The sequence below is a fragment of the Dinoponera quadriceps genome, unplaced genomic scaffold (genome assembly GCF_001313825.1).
Source record: "Dinoponera quadriceps isolate SergipeBrazil2010 unplaced genomic scaffold, ASM131382v1 scaffold3807, whole genome shotgun sequence".
In the NCBI taxonomy this organism is placed as follows: Eukaryota; Metazoa; Arthropoda; class Insecta; order Hymenoptera; family Formicidae; genus Dinoponera; species Dinoponera quadriceps.
Window position 1 is genome coordinate 26385 of NW_014557804.1, and position 27382 is coordinate 53766.

Consider the following 27382-nt stretch of genomic DNA (forward strand, 5'->3'; position numbering starts at 1 on the left):
AATTGTTGTCCGTAGTTCAAATGTAAATGCATAGAAACTACACACAGGTACACATATCTGTATTAAAAAAAAAAGTCGTTATTAATTAACCGCTAACTTTAATATACGTTACAATAATTACAAATGCGGTGAAATTTAAGTAACTATGCTTGCGTAACCACATTCAGCAATTTGTCGGCCAATTCGCGAAACTGTATCGACGATTCGCAATGTTTCAAGAGCAGCGGGCTGAATTTCTCTTCGCCGTAGAAAGCACCCGCTATCGCACCAGTCATACCAGCAATTGTGTCTGTATCACCGCCTAGAGTAATCTACGAAATAATAACATACACAAAAGATATATTAGATGCAAGTGGCAATTTTGTTGCTTCACTCTCTATGCGAAATCTATGATTACACTGGTCAACATAAAAATTATATCCCGACTCTGTTCTTCACAATTTTAGTTAATTTTGTATAGTGTCGATCACAAATATAATAATTAAAATCAGAACTTGGTTCTAATTTTTATTACATGGTGAACAGTAATCATAAAGGAATTTGATATTTTCGTGGAGAAAAGGGCATGTCTTCGCAAGGTCATCTTTCCTAATAGGACGTCGAATTCTCTAGCAGGCGTTATCGATATGTCATTGACCGGAGTTGGTGGAAGCTATCCCAAGTTTCCTGCTCTAACGCGTGTTATGAGCGTCTTGTATGCATATTTCGCATTTGAAACAAACTTACATATTTAGGTATATTAGGTATACTTAGTTATACTACGATTTAGGTATACTTTTTTTTACAGCATGTATATATATAACTGGACCGATTACTAACAGTTACAACCATAACCCTCGATGTAATTTATGATGTGAAACTTATTGACCAATGTTATTCAACTATATATGCACATGATAGAGCTTACTATGTGATTTGTAACTTACAGCATATTGAATTGCTCTTCTGAGGGGATTGTCAGTTTTTATACCTTTTATAGGTTTTTGTGCTCGCAAGAAACAAAAAATTGCGGTAGGAACCGAGTACAAAGCGTTGAGGCCAACACCCAATGTCTGCACTACCTTTTCGTCATGCGGGCCATCACCATCCATAGAAATTAATTCCTTTATAGCGCATAGTCGGTCTTTATAACGCTCCTCGTCTAATTCAAAACTGTTGAAAGGAAACATTTGTATACTGCTGCCGATACTCGAATGCGATAATATGTGACACATACTAATCTTCTGTTCGATCATCTTCGATTTTATCCATTTTCTCAATCAGGTCGTCGACGAAACTGGAAGCATTTAATTCTTCGCTGGGATTTAAGATTAGACTTTGTTGAACTGCTAAAGCCTATAAAGCCGATAGATTTATAAGATGGATATCTAACAATGGCAGATACAGGTGTGTCCTATTACAACATTAATCTGCTATTACTTGTAAAATAGCACCATTTATTCCCCACTTGTGCGTATGTGTAATTTCGGTTTCTTTCTTAGCATAATCTATGAGTTTATCATGATCGTTGTAACAGAATAAAGATAGAGGGGCAATTCTCATTGCGCCACCGTTGCCAAAGGAACCTAAACCATTATATTGATCTTTCGCTGGACCGAGTGTATCCTTTAATTTGTTAGCGCGTAATTTCTGAAATACCTGTATAAACAGAACATTACTCGCATTATTATCACAAACTATATAGCCATTGAAACAATTATAGTCGAAACAGTGGAAGTATCTTACAATATGTACGCATGTTTCGCATTTGAAGAAGAACTTGCATCTGATTGTGTATTGAGGAAAAATTGAAATGTATGAAGCAAACTTACTTATACTTATATATGATACTCAGATATGCTTTCTTTTTCTTTAGTATGTGCATATAACTGGAATGATATACTAACAGTTACAACACTGGCGCCATAACCACGATTGGGTTCTTGATAGTAACTTTTCACAAATCGCCTTGCTATATCAACAACATCCAGAGATTTCCTCTCGACTAATGACTCAGCTAAAGACCGTGTCATTGCCGAGTCATCTGTAAACTGCATAACAGGCGCTATACGATTAAAAAGGTCCTCCACATCAGAATTGTGACTTGTTGGACAAACCCATGTATATTCACAGAAAATTTCGTACAATCACAGATGGTACAAATATTAGGTCTATTCTTTTTCACGAAACTGGCTGCACTAACTCTTTCCTTTATCCCATCAACTATATATCTGTTTCTTTTCAAGTCCTATAATTATTATACACTAATTCAGCGAAAAAGAACAGACCTGTTGAAGACTAAATATAATATGCAAATTCATTACTTCAAACCCGCGAAATTATGTGCGAGGCCAAGAAACAAATTATCAGAGCCCAACCTTTGAACTCTATTCCTTCCAATTTGTCAAAAGACTGTTGTAGAACGGTTTTCATGCCGGGCGTCAAGGTTTCATCGCCTTCGTATGGGCTTCCGACGCAATCGCCGACCAAAACACCCAGCATCGAACCGCGAAATTTACTTTTCAACAAAGCCAACTCCATCCTCATCATCGTCGTGTGAGAATTTAACCTAGAAATGTTTTGCGAACGTAAAGACGTTGCGTTTCGCTCGTGTGCAACTGAAAGTAAATTACAACATTTATTATTATATGCTTCTGCTGGTTTTATCAACATATGATCGGTTCTTCTTCACTAGTTCAAGAAATTTACATACGCATTGAAACATACGTACGAGATTCTCAGTGTGCATAAATTTCTTGAACTAGTGCAGTCAATTCAACTAAAAAGAACAGGCCAATAATGCACGTCCGACTGACAACAATCGTTCTTCTTATACGAAATTCTTCTGTACTTGAAGCGAATCTTTCAGGTTGCGATTGACAAGAATGTTGAGAAACCAGCGATCATTGCAGCGACTTGGACCATGGTTGAATCAACACTGATGTCTCTCACGCTAAATTTGAACGGCCTTTGAACAAAAAAAAACAGATTTCTTTATCTTTATTGGTCAGTTAAACGGCGCTCTATCCTCAGTGTGGTGTTTCTGAACGCAACCCTCGTCTTGGTCAGTACAGCTTCATACGCCAACATGAATGCTTGAAAAAGTGCTTATAGCCCAGACTACTGGATTGAATTGAAATTTGACCAATCAGTGCGAAGTTCACTAAATTTCACTAGATTTGTGTTCAGTTAACTTTGTACCGATTGGCCAAATTCAATCTCAATCCCCAATCCATACGGTCTGATACTGATTTTACGCGGGATTTCAGCAAATCGGTACTGATCGACAGTTTTCGTTGGTAATCGGGTCGTTGTGGAATTGAAACTCGGCTTCGCGTTAGCACGTGTTTGGTATGAACAACAATCAATTTGTTCATGTGAGTTTTCAGAATTGCCCACTGTCCCACGTTTGATATACAATTTTACGAACAGTTGTAAAGATGCCACGTTCTACGAGAGACTCGGACGAAGATGTAGAACCGAGAACAGGTGCGTATTGTTCGTCTATATGCGCATGTGGCGCAAGCCAAGGGCGACCATTGCAACGGTCTGATCGACCTTCGAAAGTTCGCTCGTTATCCATTCCTTGAGAACATTGTAAGACGAACCTATCTTTTGCTCGATCTTTGATCTCCCCCACGATCTTGTTAGTGCTGCTTCTCCTAGCATCATTCCCGCTGAGTTATTAACCTTCCGAGATATGCTTCCGGCCGTTTCTCCATGATCTATCAATCGTACGTTTGTTATCGGTTTAATTAATATTGCTGTAATTTTGCGGTACGAGCGGATATATAATTTGCGCAACAGTTTTATTTACTTTCCTTCAAAGTCATCGCCTTAAATTGTACGAGAGAATACATAAACCACACATACACAACAAATACTAGATTGTCATATTAATCTTGTGTAAGTTGTATCACATTGTTACTTTGTCAGGATCTTATTTCTAGATTTTTAAGTTTTAGTCTCTTTCAATTTGTTAATTTCATATTATTATTTGCATTTTATTGCTACAGGCCGTAGAACTCGAACACTTAGTATCGTACAATCCATGATAGATTCCCCGATACGTCGTAGTAGCAGGATAAAGCAACCCGTCAAGCTGCAGAAATTCTCACCAGATTCTGAAAGTGACACCAATGTTAGCAGTAATCAGCCAGTCAGGTTTACTAGACAACGAATGGCTACTATGGATTCTGTTACTACAGAGACACTAAGAGGACGTCGTACTAGAAAACCGTCTATTTCTTCTGAGAATAGTGAAATAATAGATGTTGAAACGGTAACTCCATCCAAAAGAATTACAAGGAGAAGTTTAACTACTGTAACATCCAGCACACCCACCAGAGCTAGCGCACGAGTTGTCAGGTATGATCATTATATCAGTATTTATTTGTTTCTCTTACTTTGCTAAATAAATAGAAATAAGTGATATATTTTCTATCATGATACAATTTAACTGAATTGACAGTAAACGTATCCTGCGTGCTGGGTCTGAGACAAAATCGCCACCACCAGCGTCTAGAACTACACGTAGAACAAGAGCTAGTTCTGTCGATCTGGAGAACATGACCGATCAAACTAAGAGTCTGATATTAACCAAGACATTACACAGACAAGCATCTGTGTTATTGCAGTCTCCAGTTAAGGAGGAAGTTGAGGATAAGCTGCAGAAATCTGATGTAAAAACAGAAACCAAATTGGTCGAGGAATTTACAGATCCGGGTAATTTTTCAAACTTGTCACACTTATCATTGATTGTGTATACTTGGGATTAGATGCATATATTACTCAACAATGTGAATATAGGGAACTATTGTTTATCAGAGATGGCAGCAGGTTCTAAAGAAAGCCAAAAGGTTCAGGAAATAGATGATACGAAGGAGGAAAAAGTTAAAGAAGATAATAGCTGTGGTAAGCAGGAGAGGGGGGGATGCATTAAAGAAGATATAAAGTATATTATTTTTACAATATTTTCCAATATTTTTGCTTTGATACTTTTATTTTCTTTTTTTTTTTTCCACTCAAGATATCCATTTACATGTGCTTTAAAATTTTTAGACAAAGTAACACCAGCTGTAACACCAGACGAAGTATCTCAGCAATTGAAAAATAACGAAATACAAAGTAAATATGCGGTTGCAACAATGGTAGATAAGAAGAGTTTAGGTAAGTGGGAAAAAAAAATTTGGCCGTACGATCTTCAAGAGATGGGAGAATGACTTTTTTCTTCACTGTAATTATTTAAATATAAGTTTAAATGAGAGGGATCATGAAAATATGAATAAACTTATAATTTTTGTGTTTTTCTCTCCCTTTTTTTTTTTGTTTTATACTACAGATGAAGTTCCGAGCACAGCAGATGTACCATCTGATATGAGTGACAAAATTCTCACTGTCGACGCAAATTCTCAAAATGATAAAACAGAAGATAAGTCGATTGAAAATGAAAAAGGCCTGGCGGAAATTGAGAATTCACTAATGGACATATGTAAAAAATCGTCTACGAAGGAGTTAACAGTTAGGCTTGAAGATATACTCAGTACTTCCATTGGAGAGCAGAAAAGAAATCCCAGTAACAAGGAAAATCAAACGCTGAACATTATTAGTGATACATCGGCTGAAAAAAGCGTAGGACCTATCATCACCAGTGTAACGTCATTAAGCACCAGATCTCCGACCACAGTTTTTGCAAACAAATCATTAAATGAGAAGGAAACTCAATTTGCGAGAAACGAGCCGAGTTTAGGTAAACGCCGTCGCTCGAAAGAATTGACAGAAACTACAGTGAAACATATTACGAATGACACGGTTAAGTCAGTTCCGTCAACGGTTGACACTGTAGAATTAGTTGAAGAGGTTCTCGATGATCAAACGTTCGTAGAAACAGTAAATAAACCTGATGAAAATGTAACAGGAGTGACCGGTAAATTGGACAAAGATGTCATTAATACGGAGCCTCGTGATAAAACTGTGGCTTGGCAAGAAAGTTTATGCTCTTTAACTGCTAATAATGATGAAATGAATTTACAGTTAGAGGAGTCAAATGTATCTCAAGATAAAGACAAGTTACCGCTCGATGAATCGATGAAGACCACAGCAGAATCCAATACCAATTGCTCGGGTAAATCGATAGATGTTGAAATTAGCAATGATAAATCCAATGCAGTTGTCGAACTGGCCTCCGCAGCTCAGGACGATGCGAAAGATGGTTTATCGGACTCTACGGAACGAATAAAGGAGAATTTATCTAATCGTGTAACGCAATCGGAATCTCCCACTCTGGAGACGATTAACCCTTCCCTCAACGATTTAAGCGCAGCATCTAATCAAGATACGCAATCCCGTGATGTTATAGGCGAGGAACCCAGGCAAGATGTGTCATCTGAGAAGACAGAGTCCACCTCATTGGAAACCAGCGGGATTTCAACACAGCAAAAGGATACATCGGGTGTGAGCACAGAAAAAAAGAGCTCGGCGGAAGAAAGTATGGAAATTGATGCCGACAAATCTGACGTCGATATTGTTAGCATGTTTCAAGATGTTCCGGCTGATAATTGGAAGGAAGATGCAGCTGAGACGAAAAATGCTGCGGAAGGTGGTGGCTCGAATTCTCTCTTGGCGGATCATGAAAGCGAAGCCGAATGTGATCTTGTTTTGGTGGACAAACAAGCGTGGTTGGCGGCTGAAAACATGAAGACAGTGAGGGAGAAGGAATGTTCCGATTATGATTCCGACGACACTATGATAATGAAGAGCCGATTAGACGCTACGCAAGTCAGAAAGAGATTGTCCACCATAGACGAAACATTGCTAATAAATATTGACGATGATGACGAAGAAGAGGAAGAGAAAAAACAAGAAGAGGAAGTATCCATACCGGTAGAGGAAAGAAAATCATCAGCTAAAAGTAAATCTGCAATAGGGCACAATTCTCCCCCGACTATATGTATAGATGTGGATAGTTCGAGTCCGGTTGAATTTTTAAACAAGTCGAAGGAAGTTTCAAATCGAAGCAGCAGTCAGCCTGGATTAAATGAAGGATTGGAACAAGCAGCGGAACAGTCCGTCAAAGTGCTCGATGAATTCGACGATGAAATTAGAGGTGACGCAAATAGAAGTTCGCAATCATGCAGGAACGCATCTTTGCGAAAATCAACCGACAAAAGAGAATCATTGAATAAATCTTCGAAAGATGCAAGGCGGAGCTCCCAGAGTCCGCAAAACAATTCCGCAAGTGAATCCCAAGCGAGCACCTCGGAGGAAGAACTACTGGATAATATAGAAACACATAATGAGAAAAATTTGAAGAAGAAAAGGTGGTCTTCGATTAAGTCGAATGGGGATAGTGATAAAGCTGGATCTGAAGGAAAGAAAAGATTGTCGGGTAAAGATTTATTGATAAATGCGGAGGATACCGATGAAAATGACGAAGTGACGCAAACTAAGGATTTAAAGTGTAAAAAGAGTGATGTGAACTATTCTATGTTGGCACACGCTGGCTCGAATTCAAACATCTCAAGTAAATCGAGCAACGATACGACAAACGATCCGATGAAATATTACAAATGTGCTCGTAACTTGTTCGAGAAGAATAACATTACTGACGATAACAGTAGCGATGACGACAACATTGACGATGATGGTATAGGTAGTATAGATTCCGATGTCAAGAGAGAATACAATCTGGATGCGGCGGAACGAGAATACTCGGACGACAATGTTCCCTACGATGAATGTAGAACGTCGGAATCAGAATTTTCAGATCCCGACGACAACGGTTCGGATCTTGCTGATTTTATAGTCGCCGATGACGCGATAGAAGAAGGCGAGAGAAACAAAAGAGAGGGGAAAGAGAAGCAGAACGACGAAGGTGACGAAAGAGAAGAGGGAGTAGAAGGTAGTAGTGCAAATGATGAGGAGGGTACGAGTGAAAATAATAGCGAACAAGTGGGAGAAGAAGATGAAAGCGAAAAATCCGCCAGAGCGAAGACGAACGTGAGTAAGAATAACACTTCCGACAAATCGTTTGAAGTCGATAGAAAGAAGAAAGTGTCTACCAAGCACACTGTACCTCGTCAATCAAAAGAGGATGTTAATGTGACGAAATCTCACATGAAGAACATTGAGCAAACTATTATTTTGGACTCTTCTGGCTCGTCGATTAAAATAAAGAGGAAGTCGCACATGGATGAAACGGAGGAACAGAACACGATGGAACAAATTAATGAATCTAAAATAAATAAAAGAAAGTTGTCGAAAGCGACACGCACATCGCTGGAATGTAGTACGCCAAAGATGAATTCTTCTAAACAAGAATTCGTGAGCGATATTGAAACGGCCGCGTCGGCTTTAGAAGCTGAAGATGAAAAATTAAAGAGCGCGAGCGAAACGCTTAAGAGAAGAAAATCGAGGAAAGATTCTACATCGGAAGAAGACACGAGTCATTTCAAGGAACGTACAGATAATAAAGAGAAAATATTGCACATTGGCCTGCTGTCATCTGATCTACTGGAAAAGGGAATGTCCAAAACAACTGGACTAAACAAAACTGTGAACGTTACTCATACCGAAACGCCTACAATAAGAGATTTGATGAAAGAAAAATTGAATGAAAGCACTCCGGAATTAAGAGTCGAGCCTAGTCAACTGCAGAAGAGGCGGTTATCCAAAGAGGAAGATGAGCAAAGGAATGAAAAGGATAGCGACGAGGAGGTGCCTGAGCTCGTAGCGCTGTTCGGTGATAATATACAGCAACATGGTCGACGAAAACAGAAGAGACGCAAGAGGCAAACGGAAGAAATATCGAACGAGAATATCATTGAGAACATACTATCTCAAGATACGGTAGAATCGGATGTTTCTAAAAAGAGGAAGAGAAAGAAGGAGGAGAAAAGTTACGGTAATCTATTAACTGTAAAGGATACCACTTGCAAAGATACATGTCAGCTCACTGAGAAAAGGAAGAAAAAGGAGATTGGTGTGAGCAAAACGGACGAAAATGGGGATAATGTACAGCAGGAGCGTAAGAAGAAGAAGAAGAAGAAGAAAAACCAAACTAGCGGGGAAATGTCTGCGGAAAATATTTTAGATAATGTTGCAAAGGGAAAGGCTAAACGGCAAGAAATAGCCGTGAGCAGTAAGGAGGAGACTCTGCCGGGGGAATCACTGAAGAAGAAAAAGAGGAAGAAGGAGGAAAAGGAGAGAGAGGAAGAAAATATTCCACCACCTCAAGCTCCAAAGTCGAAATCGAAGTCTGGCAAGAAAGCCGAAAAATCACAACTGCAAAATGTCCTCTTGTCAAAAACAGTTGAATCGAAGAATGACGCTTTCGTCAAAACACGGAGCGAAGCAGCGGAAGTTATCAAATCTGCTACAGAACGTATCAAGCTGAAAGAATTGGAGAAGAGAAAAAAGAAGAAGCGAGAAATTCAGGAAATCTCTGTTAAAAGGAAGAAGAAACATATTGAGGAACAGAAGACTCGACTGTCATCTACGGGTGGCCTGAAACGACTTTCGGACAACGTGGTCGACAAACTCTCAGATACGCCAACGCGAGCGAAGAGACGAAAGCTCATGCAAAACAAAGAACAGGCCGTGCCGTCGACAAAGAAGCCCAAATCCCACGACTCGAAGAACAGCAATTGTATCTCGTTGAGTGCCAGCGGTAGTACCACGCAGTTCTCCGTGGTAAATCTGTCGAAGGGCAATAAACAACCGTCGAGAACGGTCGTTTCAATAATGTCGTATAGGCAACGAATGCTGAATAGAAACCAACGAGAGCCAACTTCTACCTATTTGATGTATCTACGAAAGCAGCGCGCAGTGTCAAACGACGGCTTTTCCAATAACGCATTTTAAATGCATATCACTCACTGGGCTTGTATTCTTTCATTAGGCCCAAAACATTGTAATTGATAATAATTTCTATTGAAGGAGGATTGAATTACGTGTTTTTGTGTTACATCTTCTGAATATTGTAATCTTTGGTCAATGTTATCAAAAAGTAATATTGAGAACAATTCATACATTTTTCAGTGCGTTTGATGTGTTTTACGGAGGTATCTTTTTTTTATTTTTGGATAATTAAGAAACGTTTTAAAACATTGGTTGAACCATTCATACGCGATTAGTTAAGAATCTTGATGGTCTGCTTGGATATATATAAGTTGGAACACATGGTAAATAAAAACTGTAGAAATGTTTATTAAATGTAATTATTTGTACAATTTGTAGGAACTTTTCTGTACAAAGCGGTTGTTCGGTCAAAAAGTTCGGTTTTCGGCAGTAAACTTTGCGTAAAAATACGACGAGTTAAATCTTATGCGCTATTCAAACAGGATCGACGAAGGATCATAGATAATGACTATTTGGTTGACGAATAATTTGCTTTTATTGAGTATATAACGCAAAGTGATTGTTTTACACTGATCGTTTGATCGATGCGTAGTAATTCTTCCATCAAATCACCTTAATTTCGACGATACACGTAAACGACGGCGTAACAAACGCATCGGCATAGTGTATCGTTTAAAGCAAATTTAAAACGATATGTCATCGTTTCACGCATCAACGAAATAAATAAAAATGATGATATACGATTATACTAGTTAGTATGAAATGAGTGAGTGAAAAATTTAACGATCGGTGTAAACGAGGCCAAAGTTAGGCCTCAAAATCAAATTGAACTTTTTGCCCGATTAAGTAGCTTCTTTCATTAAGTTACATTTCTTTAAAAATTTCAATTTGATTCGAGATTAACAAGAGTGTAATGAATTGCGTCTTCTAAGCTCGCGTGATGGGCGGCACTTCTCTTTTGATACTTAGGAAACAAGCGCCGCTTCCGGCATTATTTTGTCCACCAAATAATACACACGCGAGACCATTCATCGCGATACTTCGCCACACTTGATCCACCCATTTGTTCACAGTACGAAATGTCTTTTCTATCCGTTCGTCCGTTAATTGCTCTTCTTCAATCCTCAGGTGACACAATATAAAACTGTGTTCCATTGCTATTTCAGAGGTCCGAACTGCAGCGTGTTTATCGCTGTCCGCTATTACGAGGCGCACCTGTGTTCGCCATAAAAATTCGCAAAAATTATTTCATTATCAATCTTGAATGCACTTGAGAGCTAAATAATCGCCGAGGGCGTAATAATCGTCGATTGGTGAAGGAAATAACTTCATGAAAGATCGAAAGCACTGAGAAAGACAAATCGTATAAGTAATAGCTTACCGGGTTTCTATATTATTAGATTAACTTGGTATCGACTATCTGACATCTTACCGCATGCAAAAGGCTGATACACCGTCGTTTACATGCATCGTCGATATTAAGATAATCTAATAAAAATCGATGTAAGCTAAACCAATGAATTGTGCTACCGGGATATAGGAGGAGACTTGATCCGTGAATCCCCAAGTATGGTATGATTTTTATTTTTTCTAAACAAATAGATTTTTGTACGTTGTAATTGCCCTTTTAAAGCAACCAACTTTTCATTCGACTATGGCATTTTAATTACGAAACAAACAGAATATTTATGAGAAAAAAAATTGAGCACCTCAAAAAGTAAATCACATCCTCGCTCTATCGTTAACGGCTGTCAAAATGACATTTTAAGGACTTTTATCCTAGTTCAAATATACAAAACTTTTTTTTTTTTCAAAAAAGTTCCTAATGGCCACCTATCAAACGTTTCAATTGAGAAAATATTCCCTTAACGACCCAAGGAATAACAATATTACGAATTATTTTTTTTTTAACATTCAACAGTGCGCACTTACCTTATCGCCCTTGGTGAAATTTTCATCGCTCATGACATTCAAAGACGAACTCTCCAAATACTTGGCATATTCCAATATCACTTCCTCCTTGCCCACGATGGCGGCGGTGTTTTTATCTTTCGTCAAGTGATTAAATATCGATGTGCCGTATTTCTTGGCTTCCATTTTCTGTAACGCCCGCTGTGATAACGTCTCCGTATTCACTTTCATTTTTAAGACTTCCATGTCGCAATCACCGAGCAACACTGCGTCCCCATAATTCACGCTATTCGCCAATTTTAATTGAACTAATTTCATAGAAGCCTTCGAGTCCTCCGCCGAACAATGTCCTTCATTGCCAGCTTGGATTATTTCCCCGAGAAATTTTTGCGCTAAAATCTGCAGCTTTGTTTTCCTGTACCTAGTCGAATGGAACCATTATAAATGTAAGCTTATATTCTATAGCGAGACGACAACTATAATGAATATTTAACCAAACACGTGTGTAAGAAGCAAATTAATATCTTTTAAATATGCAGTCATCACAGCAGACATATATTCAGCTTTACTGTGAGAAAAAAATATTGTACAATAAGGAAGAAATAAAAACTATTAAGTGACTCGATATAATCGTTTGATACACTGCTCTCGCAAAAGGATGAAAATGTTTGATCCTTTAGTAGTACTGCATGTTATATAAACGCATACACAATACCTGTCACCAGTTACGTTGAATATCACGGAGGTGTCAATGATGTAAGGATGCATCATTTTTAACGTATGTAGATCAGAATTCAGACTTTGTCCTACAAGAATCGCGTCAGGAGGAAGTATCGTTTTTAGCATACACTGAACATCGCTTAATCTAACTGTAACATTCTCCAACATTTCTTCGGTAATGCCGCTGTAGCGCGTCAGATAATTCGTTATCGGATTCTCCGGTTTCACTAGGCTGTCATAAATAATCTGTGGCAAAACGGAGATTAAAACGGAGAATTTATTAACAAGCCTTTCCTCATAATGCTATACTTACGTTCATTTTCTCATCCACGACACTAATTCTGGCGAGTTCCAGATTACCGCTCGTTGTCTTGCACATCTCGCAATCTAAGGCGAACATCGGTGATGTCGCATTGGCTTCTTTATAAAGGTCCTTTGTCAATACATATGAATCGTATCTAGAATATATCCGTCCACTACGAGTCTACTATGTGATTCGCGTGATATAATCTGTGTTACGAAAGCTTACCTTTCGGCTAAAATTCCTTTCAGAGGTACGGGATAATTTTCTTCCACCATCTGCCATAACGACAAGAGCAGTTTCGTTCTGCAGAACTTGTCAGTTTGCGGTAAATTCTCGCGAGTTTCCGCCTTACCATCCTTCAGTAAGCGCACCGGGAATACGGTTTTTAACAATCTGATGACATTCCCGGTCGTTTGTAAAGCAGATTCCAAAGAACCGTATTCTGAGAATCACAGAAATCAAGCAATTACGAATATATTATAACATCTCTATGTGTAAGTGCGATGTACATACGTTGAATTAATTTAGAACTCTGTGTTCCCGTTAAAGGAACAGCTGCAAGTTCTTCTGTTATAGATGCTCCATAGATAGAGGGTGTTACAACCTCCAACTGATATTCCAAGTTGTTTGTTATGTGTGGAAACATGCTCTCGTGCGCCATAAAATGATATAAAGATAATCCTTCAAACACAAGAACTACAGTGTGGCTTACCTGTGGCGAGAGAAGGCATTGAGGTAATTTTCACTGACAAAAGGAGAGACACTACAATAGCCATTATTACTTTGTTATACTTCTCCAAATGACACCATCTTGTTGGTAAATAGGGACTATAATGTCCAAGTAACGAATATAGTAGAAGATGCTGTACATCACTGAGAAATATTGGTATCCTCTGTCCTACTTTATTTGCCCCTAATGTAGCATTTGCACCACCTGCTTTAAGAGTAAGTCTCGGAATTGTTGAAAGCTTCTTTTTACGTTCTCTAAGTTCCTGTTTTAAGAGTGCATATTCGTTGCCGCTTAATCTGCAGAAGAAGCATTATAACTTTTCATTTACTGCACTATATATTATTGTATATTGTTACATTTTGCAGCAGAAAACATCTATGTGAATTGATACAAATTACCTAGGCTTCTTGTTTGCCTGTGATTCATCTTTCAAGTCAGCCAATTTGTTCTCATTATTGGTATCATAGGATCGTTTATTGGAAACTTCTACAGTCATCACATCAGTCTTATTCTTTTTGCTGGATACATCATTGACAACTGATGTCTGAAAAGAATTAATAAATGTTAACTACAAGTTGATCTTAAATAGTTCTTCTTTCATTTCTTACCAACCTCTTTCTGAGACTTTGCTTCCTTATCTCTGTCGTTAAGTTTTGCAATTTCTAAATATGCTGCCATTTTTTTCTTCTTCTTCTCTAACCTTTGTACTTGTTTCGTTGAGAGTCCGTTCATTATCTTTGCATGTAAATTATACAAGACAATTTATGCACACAACTTATATTACATAAATAAGGTTAAATTCGAAATATTACTTATACATTATATTTTCCAAAGGGATTATTTTATATGCGGTAACTTTTGACACTCAGCGAACAATAATTAAGCAGATCTTGATTGGCATAATGTATCTCCTCCTTTCAATCTAAACTATTCTCAATGTCGATTTGATAAAAAAAAAAAGTCAAATTATCGCTACATATGTTTAATGATGTAACAATTTCATTGTTCTTTTTAGTCATTTAATCAAGACCTTCACACACGTGGTCTGTGGCTCAACTGGCCGCACGAGAAATTTATGTACACATTGAAGCGTGTATGAAGCGTGCGTACAAGATTCTCACGTTTCAGTGTGCGTAACCCTCTTGGAGTGCAGCCAGTTCAGTTATAAAGAATAGAGATCAATGAATTACCGTGAACGAAGCGAAAGCGGTGTTCACTCAGGGTGCCTTCACATGCTGCGTCAACCAATCAAATCCGCCGTGGTAATTGAGACGATTTGATTGGCTGACACTAAAGTTATTCGGCATGTGAAAGCATTCCAGAATTGGCGACCTTAAGGCGTATCCCCAACACCACTTCTTAATAGCCTAGCGGTAGGGATTAATCAAAGTAATCAGAGCCTCTGAAGTCCTTCGCGCATGATTTTACAATGCCTCATCCGCCAGTCGCGAAAGATGGCAACTACTAGTTACAAAATATATTTTCGATTGCAGCAGGTCGCGGTTACTAAAGGAGAGTTGCCTTTGGCGACAGTAATTCGCAATCGAAACACCTCATTGCAACCCACTTTGTAGGTAGTTGCCGTCCTTCGAGACTGTAACTAGGATTCCAACTGTTTGGAATCTTAGAGTCAAACTCATCGTCATTTCAGCGGGATCTACAATATGAAAATTTAAGCTTTAGGAAATTGACCAAGCACAGTCGAATGTTAGGAGAATAATCGACTGTGATTGGTCAATTTCTTAAGGCTTAAAGCATCTATTGTAGACCCGGTCGTCTTTTGGAATACATAAACCCAAGCTCCGGTCCTACAATAGGTGCTTTAGAAATTGACCAATCGATTATTCTCCTCACATTCGACTGTGATTGGTCAATTTCTTAAGGCTTAAATTCTCATTGTAGACCCCGCTATATATATATTTACGGCCTCGGCGTCCCCGCCTCGCGCGTGTACTTGACCGCGCCATGATCTCTCTTGATGTTGCAATTTCCCATTTAATAGTACAAGTGTTACATACAGAGTGTCCCAGACTACCCATATAAAAAGGAGAAAAGTGGTTTTTATCAAAAATCCCCAAAATTCTGTCGAGTAAATCGCTCTATCGAATGGTGATATTTTGCGGTTCTGAAATGGGCTATTTAGACCGGGAAATCGATTTTCTAAATGGAACATTTTTTTTTATCGCGGATTTTACGCGAAAAAACATGAAACTTTTGTACCAAGCATTTTTTCGAAAAATATCAACTATAACGTTCAAATGACCTTTTCGGATGAGTTTCAGCGGAAAAAAAAAAGTACGTTTTTGCACCACTTACTCTCGGTACAACTCAGGATCTACGACGAGTGTATCAAATCCCCAGTGTCATGTACACCGTAGAGACAAGAACCCCATGATTCGTCGCTTTCACGGTGATTTATGACTCCAAATCCTTCTCAATAATATCGATGTAACGTTACTTTTCGAGTTTGTGTTCATTGGGCACTCCTCTTTCCGTTCATAAACACTATTCCTGTTGAATTTCTAAAATATACGCCCGTGGTTTTGAAGTAATTCTATATGAATACTGCAAGAAGTCTTCAGGAAGTCCTAATTATGGTAACTTCATTATTATAATATTCTTCTATGAATAATTACAATTCTGGAAAGGAGAGAACTTTCGGAGTACTTGTAAAAAATTCATCATGCTATCTGGGTAGAGATTTCAGTTTGTAAAATTTATAAATAGCACAAATAAAACATAAGAATAATAAATTAAGGCAGAATGTCGAACATTTCCTTCGGTTACAAAATTATATAGTAATTTTTATTATAAAATCCTCTCCGTATATATATACTTTTTTAGATCCATAATAAATCTATAAGTACATCCAAATAGCGAACGCTCACTCAACCGTTTTCTGAACGCAGTCATATTGTTTAGTCAGTGGCAGGAAAATCACAACACCTTTTTCCCAAGAAACTTCGTAACGCATCAGTCATCCAACAGGAGGATTTGTTTTTTACTATATATTCTGAAGTTTATTGTTGGCACAAAAAAAAAAATGATAAGTGTTTACAACTTTTTTTTCCACTGACTCGGTTCACAGACCGGCATAATAACTTTCACACATGAAGTTACACCTTTCGTAAGTGTACAGCCAGTAGGAAAAAGGTTGCGACACGTTTATCTCAATGAATTTCAACGTATCCAATAAAAATTCTTCGGATAATTTACTTTTGGAAAATTGCTAAAAATAAATTCTCCTATTAGATACCGAATGCATTCTAACATTCATCGAAGTTTTGTAACCTTTTGTTGCACTGACTGTATCTCTTATAGGAAGCTCTAAAATTATATAACTCGGTATGTTACGGCTATTGTGCCGTTCTATGTTCACGCAGACTAATAGCTCTAACACGCGCAGTTATACTTTTCTAGAGCGTACAGTCAGTAGGGAAAATGTTTATCTCGATGAATTTCAGAAACATCCAATATCTCTTGAGAATTAGTATATTCTTTTTTGAGAATTAGTATTCTTATGAAAAACTTTAACTATTATGCTATTATAAGCTTCTACGTCCATTATTGCGGAATATTCTTGCGTAACAGATGAATGCGACAATTATTACTTCGAAACGAGAACGATCAAGCGTCGATCTGCGACTCGGAAATTGACGTACGTTGTGTGTAGATTCTTTCTGCCGCGCGGCAGAAACCGAGATTCCCTTTTCCCAATTTCAAGATATCACATCTTAATTAAATAAAAGGACGATAACAACCATTTCATTCGCGCACTCGTTAGTTTCTGCGGTTCGTTAAATAATAGGAAAAAGAGAGAAACTGAATAGTGCCGTCGTTGATATGCGCTTGTAAGTTTGTCGATTCTTCTCAGAGAAAATGGACTACGACGATGTCGAAAACTAACTTCGTCGTACGAATATATATATATATATATAATTTGCGTTTTCAATCGTCGCCGATCTCAACTAATTCTATAGCTAATTATTGCTAAACCGGCCATGTATATATGATATCATCGTTACATATCCCAATAACGCAATAAAGAAAATATTCTTTAAGAAAATATTCTCAGCTGTCACTCTTTCGCTATTAATTATTTAACACTTGCATATATGCTACTGTGTATATGTGTTGTGCGCGCGTGTAAATAATCATTTCTTATATTTTCGTAGTGGTCTTCCACATATTTTCATAACAATTCCATAGATCACTCCACATCGATAACAATACTCGCCAACATACGATACAATGTATATTTACATTATTATTATTAACATCCATAGTATTCTCTATGTGTATATATAATGTATTAACGGCTATTGTTTATAAAATATTTTGCTAAGAAGTTTGCGGATACACCAGTTATCGAAAAATTCCATCACGTGTCCATATTCGTGTCTCGGTAGTAATGTTCGCAGGTAAGCGACACAGTTCGACACTTAAACCTCTTTACAACAAAAATCGATGAGAAGAATATGATTTATGCGATCGGGATTGAGTACACGAAAAAGCGTAGTTGTGGAAATTAGACGATGTAAAAATTTATAAAAAGTGTGATCGGAAATTATATTGTCACAAAAAAAAAATATATATATATATATATATATATGTATTACATACCGCGCGCGCGTGCGTGTGTACATACGTATATAGACGGAGAAAAAAGTTTTGCTGGAACAGTAAATTGTTTATTAATATAGTGACAACAAGAGGATTTGTTACACGGAAAAAATAATTTTGCTATTGCAGCGCAATATAACATTGTTGCGATAAAATTGGCAAAAATTGATACTCTTAATAAATCTTTTTGTTGTATTAACAAACAATTTGCAGCAGAAAATTGTTTTTTTCCGTGTAGGCGAGGCTATAATAACGAAATGATCTTATTTTTTTTCACAACATTCTAGTTCACATGACGAGGGACACTAAAACGTTAAAATTATATAAGTCAATAACAACAGCATTATTATATACATCAACTTAGGTACATACGACCGATAAAAGCGACTTATTTAATTAAAACAATGATAACAAAGCATAGGAACGATTCGACGAGAAGATGCGAAAATATATATCTCGCAGTGACATTTGATCTGCAGTCGCGCGGAAATGTGACGTAGAGGGCTGCATCGGTGGGACCGAAGACGATCGCAGGAGGCGCAATTCTTGAGTATAAAATTAGAAAAGATCTATCGGAGGATTCGTACAAAAATTTCTGGCGAGATCCGCCCACGACGGTCGGCGCATTTTTCTCCTTCTTTCCTCCTCGTGGTATATGTACATGCATTACGTGAGGAAGTAACAACGTGAATTATACAGGATTTATCACGAAACAATAACGATTTCCATAGTTTTCCTGTAACCGTTACACTTTTTCAGGGATACCTGACAGCATGTGATAGCACATATATTTATACTAGAGCGTATATATATATATATATATATAATGTGTTTTCTTCAGAAAATTCTAGCTTTAAATAACTTCATATATTGAAGCTTATTATGCTAGCTGTATGAATAATGTTTGAATACGTTCTTGCTCCTTTTATTAATTCAAAAATTAAAATGACGAGAATATAACGAATATTGTTACGAGCAAATATTCATTAGGATATTATTTACGGATTAAGCAAAATTTTACCGTTTGCGCCCTAAACGGCGGGGAAATAAAAACAGTTCGATTTCAATGAAACTCAGTCTCGACGGTATTGCTGATTACAAATTTTAAGTTCAGATTCGCGACTTCAAAAACTCTCGAGTATTGAGTTTCATCGAAATTTAATAATTTTTTTCACTTTGGTCCGCCATATTGTATCCGCGATTTTGTATTTTTGAGTGTTTTAAGTATTTCAGATTTGTGACCTCAAAAATCCCAAGATATCATTGGTAGCCAATAATGCCCTAAACATATTTTTCACCCTCTATGCGGGGGTGTTGATATAATAAAATTATATAATACAATTGTGAGATATTTATGTCACTTTAAGAAATCCGCCATTGTCTGACAAACAATCGGTTTGCAATATTTTTTTTAATAAACTCATCCCTGAAAAGATGAACGTGTTGCATAATATTCAAAAAATAACTCGATATAAAAAACATGTCCGTCGACATCAATACATCGACGCCGCCTATACGCATATAAAATACATACATAATACAACGAAGCCTCCTTTAAACTCGTACGATGTCGCTAATCAGGACTAATATCGTTATATCTACGTTCGTTTTATTATCGTTTGTCGTCATTGCACGTTAGCTGATTTATCATTTTCAACCTCCGAGCGTAATTAGCCCGTTATTAGACTTTCTTAGATGGAAAACAATAGCGATATCGCGGCACCGTTCAGCGGAATGCGGTACATAAAATTTTCGGGATCTCTTCCTTCTAACAAAAAAACATATGATAGTGCCCCCACTGATGGACTTTGAATATTTGCAGCTGAAATTAAGAGACAAGTGTTCTGTCATGTGTGCTTCTTAATTAATTTAAAGATCGAAACAGCCTCTTGAAGGGGATTTGTTAAAATTCATTGTGAGCAAATATCTTCGAAGCCTCGAAGCCTATTCACTTGTAAGGAATATGAAAGAATGTTTTACACAAAGTTATTTGACAATAATAGATGCTCTTATAAGCCGTTTACCACGCAAGAGCAAGGTGTGCGCGTAGCACAATGCTTACACCGCATTTACCAAATATGCAGTGTCAGAAATCATCATTGGCACATGTGACTGAATTTCAAATTTTCACTAATTTTCAAATTTTGAACGTCAAATTTTCATTAACTTTGATCGTTATAAAAATATCATGATTTGCTAAAATAATAATGGAAATAAAAGATATATATTTAATAAACATATTTTTTCTTTTCAATCTAAACATACATTTTACAAACAGCACTAAATAGATTTATTTAAAACATCTCACGTGATTTTGAAGATATAAAAGATATAATCGAATTTTCTTCGAGAAATTCTTTTAATTCTTAATATGTTGAAAAGTATATATAAAAGAACATACTATTCACAGACGTTCTACAATATATTCGAGACCTATCAAAACTAGCGAGGGACACGTCCAGGATATGTTTCCTTATAGAAAGGAGAAGAAAAATACTTTCTCTTTCAACGTTGTTGTGTACAATAATTACGTCAGATACACCGTCAAACCTCCGCTCAACAGTTCACTTATCGCAGCCTTAATTATTTAAAAAACATTCAACAAATCCAATTCAACGAATTAATACAGCATTTGATTTATATCTTCATCTTCGCCTTCCGATCGCACGTGAAACATAAAATTGCAACTCCACGGACGAATCCTTACGATAAAATCTCGCGAGCTATCTATATACAACACATACATTTGGCCTCCAAGTAAAAGTTCAGTAATCCCCCTTATCGAAAATAATCCTCAAGACGCCATCGGCTATGTTTCCGCGATGCGACCGAATAAATATGCGATCTATTAACTTTAATCTCTATACCGTAAACTCTGCAAAGGTACTCCTTAGGAACGTTTAAATTTTATACTCAGGCACGGCGAGAGCGGGGGTGAAATAGACATATAACCAGCCAAGAGCCGAACGCGTTGACTTCTATATTGCACGATTAGAAAAGAAGAAAAATTGCAACATTATAACTTCAATTAACTGCAGAATGCATTCGGTATCCAATAGGAAAAACTGATTTTCTGAAATTGAAAAGGAAAAAAGAAATTAATTCAGTAAATATCTCATTTAATGAACCTAGTGAATTTCAGTGATCTTGATCTTGACATAGGCTGACAATGTCCTGAATAATGCTAAAAAGGTTTTAGTTGTGTTCATTAAACAGTTATTAACAAGAAATGTCCGATGCAACGACCACAAGCTTTTTACCACGTGCATAAAGAAACAGTAAACATGTCTGACGCAGAAGGAAACCTAGCATAAACCATTGATATGATTTTTTACAAAGTTCTTTTAGTAAATATTCCTGTAGAATTACGAGTGAATGTTGTAAGTAGCATAGATATGATTAATGAAAGCATAAATATAATTACTGAAGTACTGAAATATAAACCGACGGTTAACAACATATGATCACGATCAAAGTCATCAGAGTTCACCGATTAAAATATTCATAACTTTTGAACAAATATGTAAACAGATTTTTTTATTAAATGTGGAGGGGTTGGGAAACTCATTGAGAAAAGGATATTACAATCTTTCTTTTACTGGCATGTTTTCGCCTTTCTTGTCATCTCGAAAGCAGTCGAAATACGAATTCTCGGCGATGTTCTTAGAATTGCCCGTAGTTAGTTCTATTTAGGCCATTTCGCAACTGTGTGAACTCTCGGATAGATTCTTGCTTTCCACGCTCCTTCAATTCCGATAATCTTTACAGTGCGTGTATCTTCACAGTGTATGTATAACAGAGTTGTGAAAGTATCAATTAAATGTTTTTTCAATTAACGATCAGTATGAGCCAGCTCAATCAAAGACCATTTAATGGACAATTGATTTCGACGAATTCAAATCGGTTGAGTTTGTTCAATTGTCGAACAAACGGCTCTCAAATTAATTAATTTTTGCAAAGTTTAATGATTAATTAAACGAACTTTAATTGAATTAACACATATTAATCGTCAATTAAACACAATAATTAATTAAAAGGTTAATTAATTACTTGCAACTCTGATATATGGATTGTTTGCTTGGAAAACTGTCTGGTGAACACGAATAATCTCTCGGGAAGTGAAAAGAGGTTTCAGGAAATAAGTAAGACATCTTGGGTGTCTACCTTATGTGTCTGCTATTGAAAAATTTCGTTTCGATATCTTGAAGATCGATCAGTCGATATTGTTTCACGAATCGAAGACTGTCGATCTCAGCTAGCACACTCTCGTTGCTACACGCTCTCGCACATTTTATCGTTGAAATTTAGTCATAAGTTGCCAAAAAATTACGACACGAAAATGACGAAAAATTGACGTCATTATGTAGCAAATTATTTAATTATGTAATAAACATTTAGATATCACGAAAGAGACATTTTAAATTAGGTATTATTTGATCAACTGACGTCATTTGACGTCACCAGTAATCACCAGTTTTCGAAGTCAAAATGACGAAGGCAGAATATTCTAGCTGAAGTAGTAGCTGAAGTAGTTCTCATGAACATGAACAATCTTTTCGTTTATTGCCAAGTTATATAGTGTGTGACATCGGTTCTTCTATTTACAAGACATTGTATTAATTGTGAAAATCAATATCTTCTGCGGACGATCGCGATTGAATCTCGATAATTCTAATCGCGCTCTCGTCGCGAAGACTCGTACCAATGATTCTTAAACTGCCATAAATTTATAATAAATTCAATATATTTACAATTATTATTTTTCCTCTCTGTGATTTGCAGTAAAATGTTTATCGCGTTACTGTTCACTTTGTGTGGTTTTGGCCGTGAAAAATTCGTTGTACTTGCGTGATCTTCCCCCCTCTCTCTCTCTCTCTCCCTTTTCAGAAAATATTATCACTGCGCCCGATAATGAAAAAGCGATGAAACATCTTCAAGAGAACATTTCGCAAGGAATGTTGATGAATCGGCCGATCTTTGTTTCAGAATTCAGCAAAGTGAATTTCCTCATCTACTTACTGCACTGAAACTTGTTGGAAGATTATAAAAGCGTTAGAAATATATATATGTACATATATATATATATATATATTGCTACGACGCAGAAACCTTCGCGATTGACAGACCGATTCACGAGCATTCCTCGTCGGGGGTCCCTTCAACCCCGCGCGTTAAAATCACACATTTCGAGAGGCGCTCTTTGTATTCGCTTCGTACGAATGAATTCAATCACCACACAGACTTCCCGGAGTAATTGAACGCCTTCGGGAGTTGGTACAACTTCGTTGCGGAGCTCTTTCTCTCGCTTAGGAACGTTTAGAAAGCATCGAATCCAAGCCGAGTCAACCCCTTCGACTACTATGTTCAGTCTCATCGCGCATCTTTGTCATGTCATCGAATCGGGCGGACGCGCAGCCCCGACAACCATCAATAAAACATCGGCGACCAGTCGACGTGTCGGCTGCCTTCGGTGATCGGTATGTAACCGGCTGGCGATGAGCCCGGCAGACACTGGAAGCAGTAATTGGCCCCGCCGTTGTTGTCCCAGTATTGCGCGCCCTTGCATTGGAATCGCACGGCGAACTCCAGTCGTTGGCCAATCGACAGAGTGTGGCAATAGAGAACGAAGGAGAATTTGTCGCTGAAGCCGTCGCACGAATTGGGCACGTAGGTGGCCTGCAGGTCGCTAAAGTTCCGCCAGGAGTTCAGGGTGTAACGTATGTGCACGGACTTGTGGAAATCGAGGTTAATGACGCGCACCGTGCCTTGAATCGCCAGGGTCACCGGATTCTGCACCAGCACGTTCTCCAGGCAGACTCGCCGCTCGCGCACCAGATCCAGAAAATTCGCCATACCGCCTGGCTGCTGAAACAACGGCACCAGCATACGTTCGATCTTCCTGGAGCCGCGTCTCTCACTCTGGTAACAGTCGGCCCAACTGTTAGCAGCGGCGCAAGCGTTGCTCACCGGACTGCTGTCCTTCTGGAAGAAGTCGTCCTTCTGGAATACTAAATCGCTGTACGCGGAATTCGGTATCCTCGGTATCTCGTCCAGGAAGGTCCTCACCGCTGCCAGGTCGAGGCCGAGCACGTCCGCGAATCGGACGATCTTCTTCCTGCCCGGTGTGCCGGGCGGCGTTTTGCCAGTCTTCAGGGAGGAACATCTGCGTATACGCTGCGGCCTCTCCTCCTCCTCCTCCTCCTCCTCTACCGCCTCGCTTTGTTCCAACGAAGAGGACTCCTCTTCCTCCTCCTCCTCCTCTTTCGCACTGCTGAGCTTAGTCAGTAGCAGGCGCATCTTGCCGTCGTCGTCGTCGCCATCGTCGCCGATTTGCAGCTCCACTTCGTTTTTCGATATCGCCCGGTCGCCGGCCGGGCACTCCAGCGTGAACGTAATTGGGATATTGATGGTGCTGCTGTAAGTGTCGTCTGTTTTCAGGTACAATGGGTATTCAGCCGCTTTCGATTCGTCGGCTGCAAAGTCGACCTCGTCCACCACGTTTTCCTCGCGCCACCTGTCGAGCTCGTTAGTCGGCAACTCCGAGTCAGAGTGCGACTTGGGCAGGCGGATTTGCACAGGCGGGCTGCCGTCGTCTTGCAGCGACACCGTGCTGTCGTCGAAGGTGCTCCACAGGGACTCGTGACTAGGCGACGTCGTTTCCTGCGAGTCCTCCGAGCTGGGATCTTCGCGCGGTCCACCGTTCTCGCAGGGCTGTTCCCTCGAACAGCTCTCGGACGTGTCTTCGAGATTCGTCCGTTTCGACGGGACGGAACAGTTGGAGAGAGTGACTTCGCTGTCCGTAGGGTCGAAGTACGCCTCGCTCTTCGGCTTCTCCGTGTCGGAGGATTCCGGGTCGAAGAACAGCTCGGAGGAGTCGCTGTCGGGCGGTGTGCCGTTGATCGGCGACGCGTACACGGTCTCGGCATCTTGGTGCAGGCCACCAGTCTTGGTGCCGCTCGGCGAACAATGACAGGCATCGTGATGATTCGCCTTGAGGATTTCCGGGTTCATTAGCAGATGGGCCAACTCGGCGGCCGTCGTCGCTTCCTCAGCGGGCGAGCCTGGCCCGTCTTCCAGCTCATAGAAGAGATCCGATTCCGGGCTGTGACGCGGCTGACGCTGAAATACGTGATTCGTCGTCCCGTTGCTGGTGCTTACGCGGTTGCCGGACGACGATGGGTGTAGCCATGAAGTCTCGCGCGGCTGCTTGTCGGCGTCCGCGTTCCGCTCGTTCTCGCCGCCCAACGAGGTCAGCCGGCGATGAAGACGTCTGGCGAACGCTTCTGCGCGACCACGGCAACTACTAGGGAAGAGAGAACTGACGAGGCCGCAGGAGGGCCCGCGAGCGCTACCAGCCGAGTCTGTGCTGCTCATCTCGAGGACGGCGGATCTGTCGTCGTGCCTGCCCTCCGACGGTGAAGGCGGGGGCGAGGTCGAGCTGCTGCTCCGGCCTGCCGGCCCGCGGCCCGAACCGCCGCTCTGCGAACAAAGTTTTCAATCAAGTTGCCGCAAGCTCGATTCGATCGAGAGAAGAAGCCGACGAGTTCCCTCGTCTTACTCGAAGAAACGGCCGAAAAAAGCCTTCTTATTACCGGTTAATACGAGTTTTTCAAACACCGCCGTTGTTCGCAAAAGACGTCAATCGTCATCGTTCCGTCTGCGACGATTAGCGCGACACGACGTATTTATAAGATACGGCTGTAAAAACTGACTGGCGTTTAGTACCTTCCCGACGCATTTGTCACGGTTCGGAATCTATCGTATTTTATAATCTCGGAATGAGCAAAATTTGGGAGATAAATATTTTCAGTTATTTCATGAATGTTCAAACCATGTAGCTTTAATTAGAAAAATGTTTAATAGAGAGAGAGAGGCCACCAAAGCATCGCTGGCTTTAAATTTCTATCGGTCGCACATGCTAAATAAGAAAACTCAATTCTAGATACTATCCTAACATGTGCAGCAAGATCGCTCCTCACGGATCGCCCGAGATCGGCGCTCTAAGTTCAACGAATTATTCGGGTGTGAATATCATTGTTAGCCGCCTTTTCCCGTTCGTATCGCGTCCGTTCACTTTCACAATCTATCGCGATAAGAGCGTTTCTCGCGCCATTCAAATATCATGACCGTAAGTAACCCCGGGATTTGTCTATTGCGCTCTCATGGATAACCTGTGAACTTAAAATCGCCGGAAAATTTTGCAAATCTCTAACTAATGTTAGCGCATGGGATTGGCGAGATCATTTTTCGCTCAGGCCGAACGCTCTAATTGCAGGGAGAAAGTCGCAATGAACTTCCATAAGAATGATAACAGTATATAACGGCACGTTATTTGCATATTTATTGTCATTTCATGAGCAGAGGATTGGTGGCTCCGGTTTGCACTCGAGAAAAGTCCCAACATACTCTGGATTATCGAAAAAAAAGATCCACGATTACTCCCGACAGACGAGGCAACTATTTGCGATTGTTACTTTACGGTGAATCATCCTGTGTGAGATGTAATTGCATTTCGCGTGTGCTGTCCGTGCCGTGACGCGCACAAAATCTGGCATCAGAATACCGCTTGCTAATTATAGCGCACCAATATTATCGCGAGCTCGCATTTTTTTCTTTTTTCACTCTCCCTCCCCTCTATCTTTCTATACGCGTCGTATCTGCCGTGAAAGTGCATCTCCGCGGAGTCGTTGCCCCAGAATAAGCCCTCTTTTCTTTTCCTACCCCTTTCTTTTTCTCCCCTCTTTCGTGCAAACCTATAGGAGTAACACACACGCGGGGTTATCGCGTTCACGAGCACGGTTACGTCCACCAAATGATATTAGCGCCGTAACGCGCTAATTGCAATTTGTTGCTCGACCAGCTTGATAAACGCCGCTATATATATATATATATATATATATATGTGTGTGTATATGCTTGACAATACCGACATACAATTTTTACTCAGAATTTACCGTACAAGACAGTTATTAGAGAGATTTTGATATAGCACCATAATTTGGATGCGCTGACCAACTTAAATATGCGTGATAGATTTTAAAAAGACATATCAAGACCATCATATTTCATACATAATGATCAGGCAGCAGCTGGATCACAAAATACTGATTAAGAATATTTACGAGCTAATTACTACCTAGAAAACTAGCTAGAAAACTTCTCCAGTCAGTATTATCTAGTCTTTAGATCGACATTTTTGCTAGGGTTCTATCGATTTTATCCTATATATATATATATATATATATATATATATATAT

General features: G+C 39.2%; 3 protein-coding genes across 8 annotated transcripts in view; 1 reads left to right on the plus strand and 2 right to left on the minus strand.

Annotated features, from left to right (window-relative positions):
- Window positions 1-78: 78 nt before the first annotated feature.
- On the minus strand, window positions 79-2941 carry LOC106749469 (poly(ADP-ribose) glycohydrolase ARH3-like). Of its 2 annotated transcripts, XM_014628949.1 has the most exons (7): window positions 2711-2941; window positions 2358-2597; window positions 1887-2044; window positions 1420-1638; window positions 1217-1335; window positions 927-1152; window positions 79-311 (listed from the first exon to the last, which is right to left on the minus strand). In XM_014628949.1, exons 2-7 carry the CDS (start codon window positions 2527-2529, stop codon window positions 144-146), a joined length of 1062 nt encoding a protein of 353 aa, XP_014484435.1. In that variant the 5' UTR covers window positions 2530-2597; window positions 2711-2941; the 3' UTR covers window positions 79-143. The 2 variants fall into 2 exon arrangements, with proteins under 2 accessions (XP_014484435.1, XP_014484436.1); XM_014628950.1 differs by lacking the exon at window positions 2711-2941 and having other exon boundaries at window positions 1887-2227; window positions 2358-2449.
- Window positions 2942-3289: 348 nt separating this feature from the next.
- Window positions 3290-10078, plus strand: LOC106749457 (calponin homology domain-containing protein DDB_G0272472-like). Of its 2 annotated transcripts, none has more exons than XM_014628903.1 (6): window positions 3290-3468; window positions 3996-4347; window positions 4451-4704; window positions 4789-4893; window positions 5041-5148; window positions 5321-10078. In XM_014628903.1, the coding sequence occupies exons 1-6, from the start codon at window positions 3420-3422 to the stop codon at window positions 9838-9840; spliced, it is 5388 nt and encodes a 1795-aa protein (XP_014484389.1). In that variant the 5' UTR covers window positions 3290-3419; the 3' UTR covers window positions 9841-10078. The 2 variants fall into 2 exon arrangements, with proteins under 2 accessions (XP_014484389.1, XP_014484391.1); XM_014628905.1 differs by having other exon boundaries at window positions 4807-4893.
- Window positions 10079-10167: 89 nt separating this feature from the next.
- The window catches only part of LOC106749458 (glycogen-binding subunit 76A), a 42836-nt gene continuing 25621 nt past the window's right edge, over window positions 10168-27382 (minus strand). Inside the window, exons 1-10 of one of the 4 annotated variants that reach the window (XM_014628906.1) lie at window positions 14613-14673; window positions 14115-14237; window positions 13901-14046; window positions 13555-13798; window positions 13286-13484; window positions 12998-13214; window positions 12782-12944; window positions 12464-12714; window positions 11770-12169; window positions 10168-11052 (exon numbers count right to left, since the gene is read on the minus strand). In XM_014628906.1, coding sequence (XP_014484392.1) covers window positions 10765-11052; window positions 11770-12169; window positions 12464-12714; window positions 12782-12944; window positions 12998-13214; window positions 13286-13484; window positions 13555-13798; window positions 13901-14046; window positions 14115-14234 — 2028 coding nt within the window. In that variant the 5' untranslated portion in view covers window positions 14235-14237; window positions 14613-14673 and the 3' untranslated portion in view covers window positions 10168-10764. Of the gene's footprint in view, window positions 11053-11769; window positions 12170-12463; window positions 12715-12781; window positions 12945-12997; window positions 13215-13285; window positions 13485-13554; window positions 13799-13900; window positions 14047-14114; window positions 14238-14612; window positions 14674-21223; window positions 25605-27382 lie in introns of those variants that run through there. The other 3 variants (XM_014628907.1, XM_014628908.1, XM_014628909.1) reach the window with 3 other exon arrangements.

What these genes read in the sequence shown, in the direction of transcription:
- LOC106749469 (XM_014628949.1), bottom strand. Translation starts at nt 2,529, where the DNA reads ATGATGAGGATGGAGTTGGCTTTGTTGAAAAGTAAATTTCGCGGTTCG. An exon ending in TAAATGGTGCTATTTTACAA is followed by an intron (nt 1,336 to 1,419) that starts GTAATAGCAGAT and finishes TCGGCTTTATAG; the next exon opens with GCTTTAGCAGTTCAACAAAG. An exon ending in GATGATCGAACAGAAGATTA is followed by an intron (nt 1,153 to 1,216) that starts GTATGTGTCACA and finishes TCCTTTCAACAG; the next exon opens with TTTTGAATTAGACGAGGAGC.
- LOC106749457 (XM_014628903.1), top strand. Translation starts at nt 3,420, where the DNA reads ATGCCACGTTCTACGAGAGACTCGGACGAAGATGTAGAACCGAGAACA. An exon ending in AGATGTAGAACCGAGAACAG is followed by an intron (nt 3,469 to 3,995) that starts GTGCGTATTGTT and finishes TTATTGCTACAG; the next exon opens with GCCGTAGAACTCGAACACTT. An exon ending in GCTAGCGCACGAGTTGTCAG is followed by an intron (nt 4,348 to 4,450) that starts GTATGATCATTA and finishes CTGAATTGACAG; the next exon opens with TAAACGTATCCTGCGTGCTG.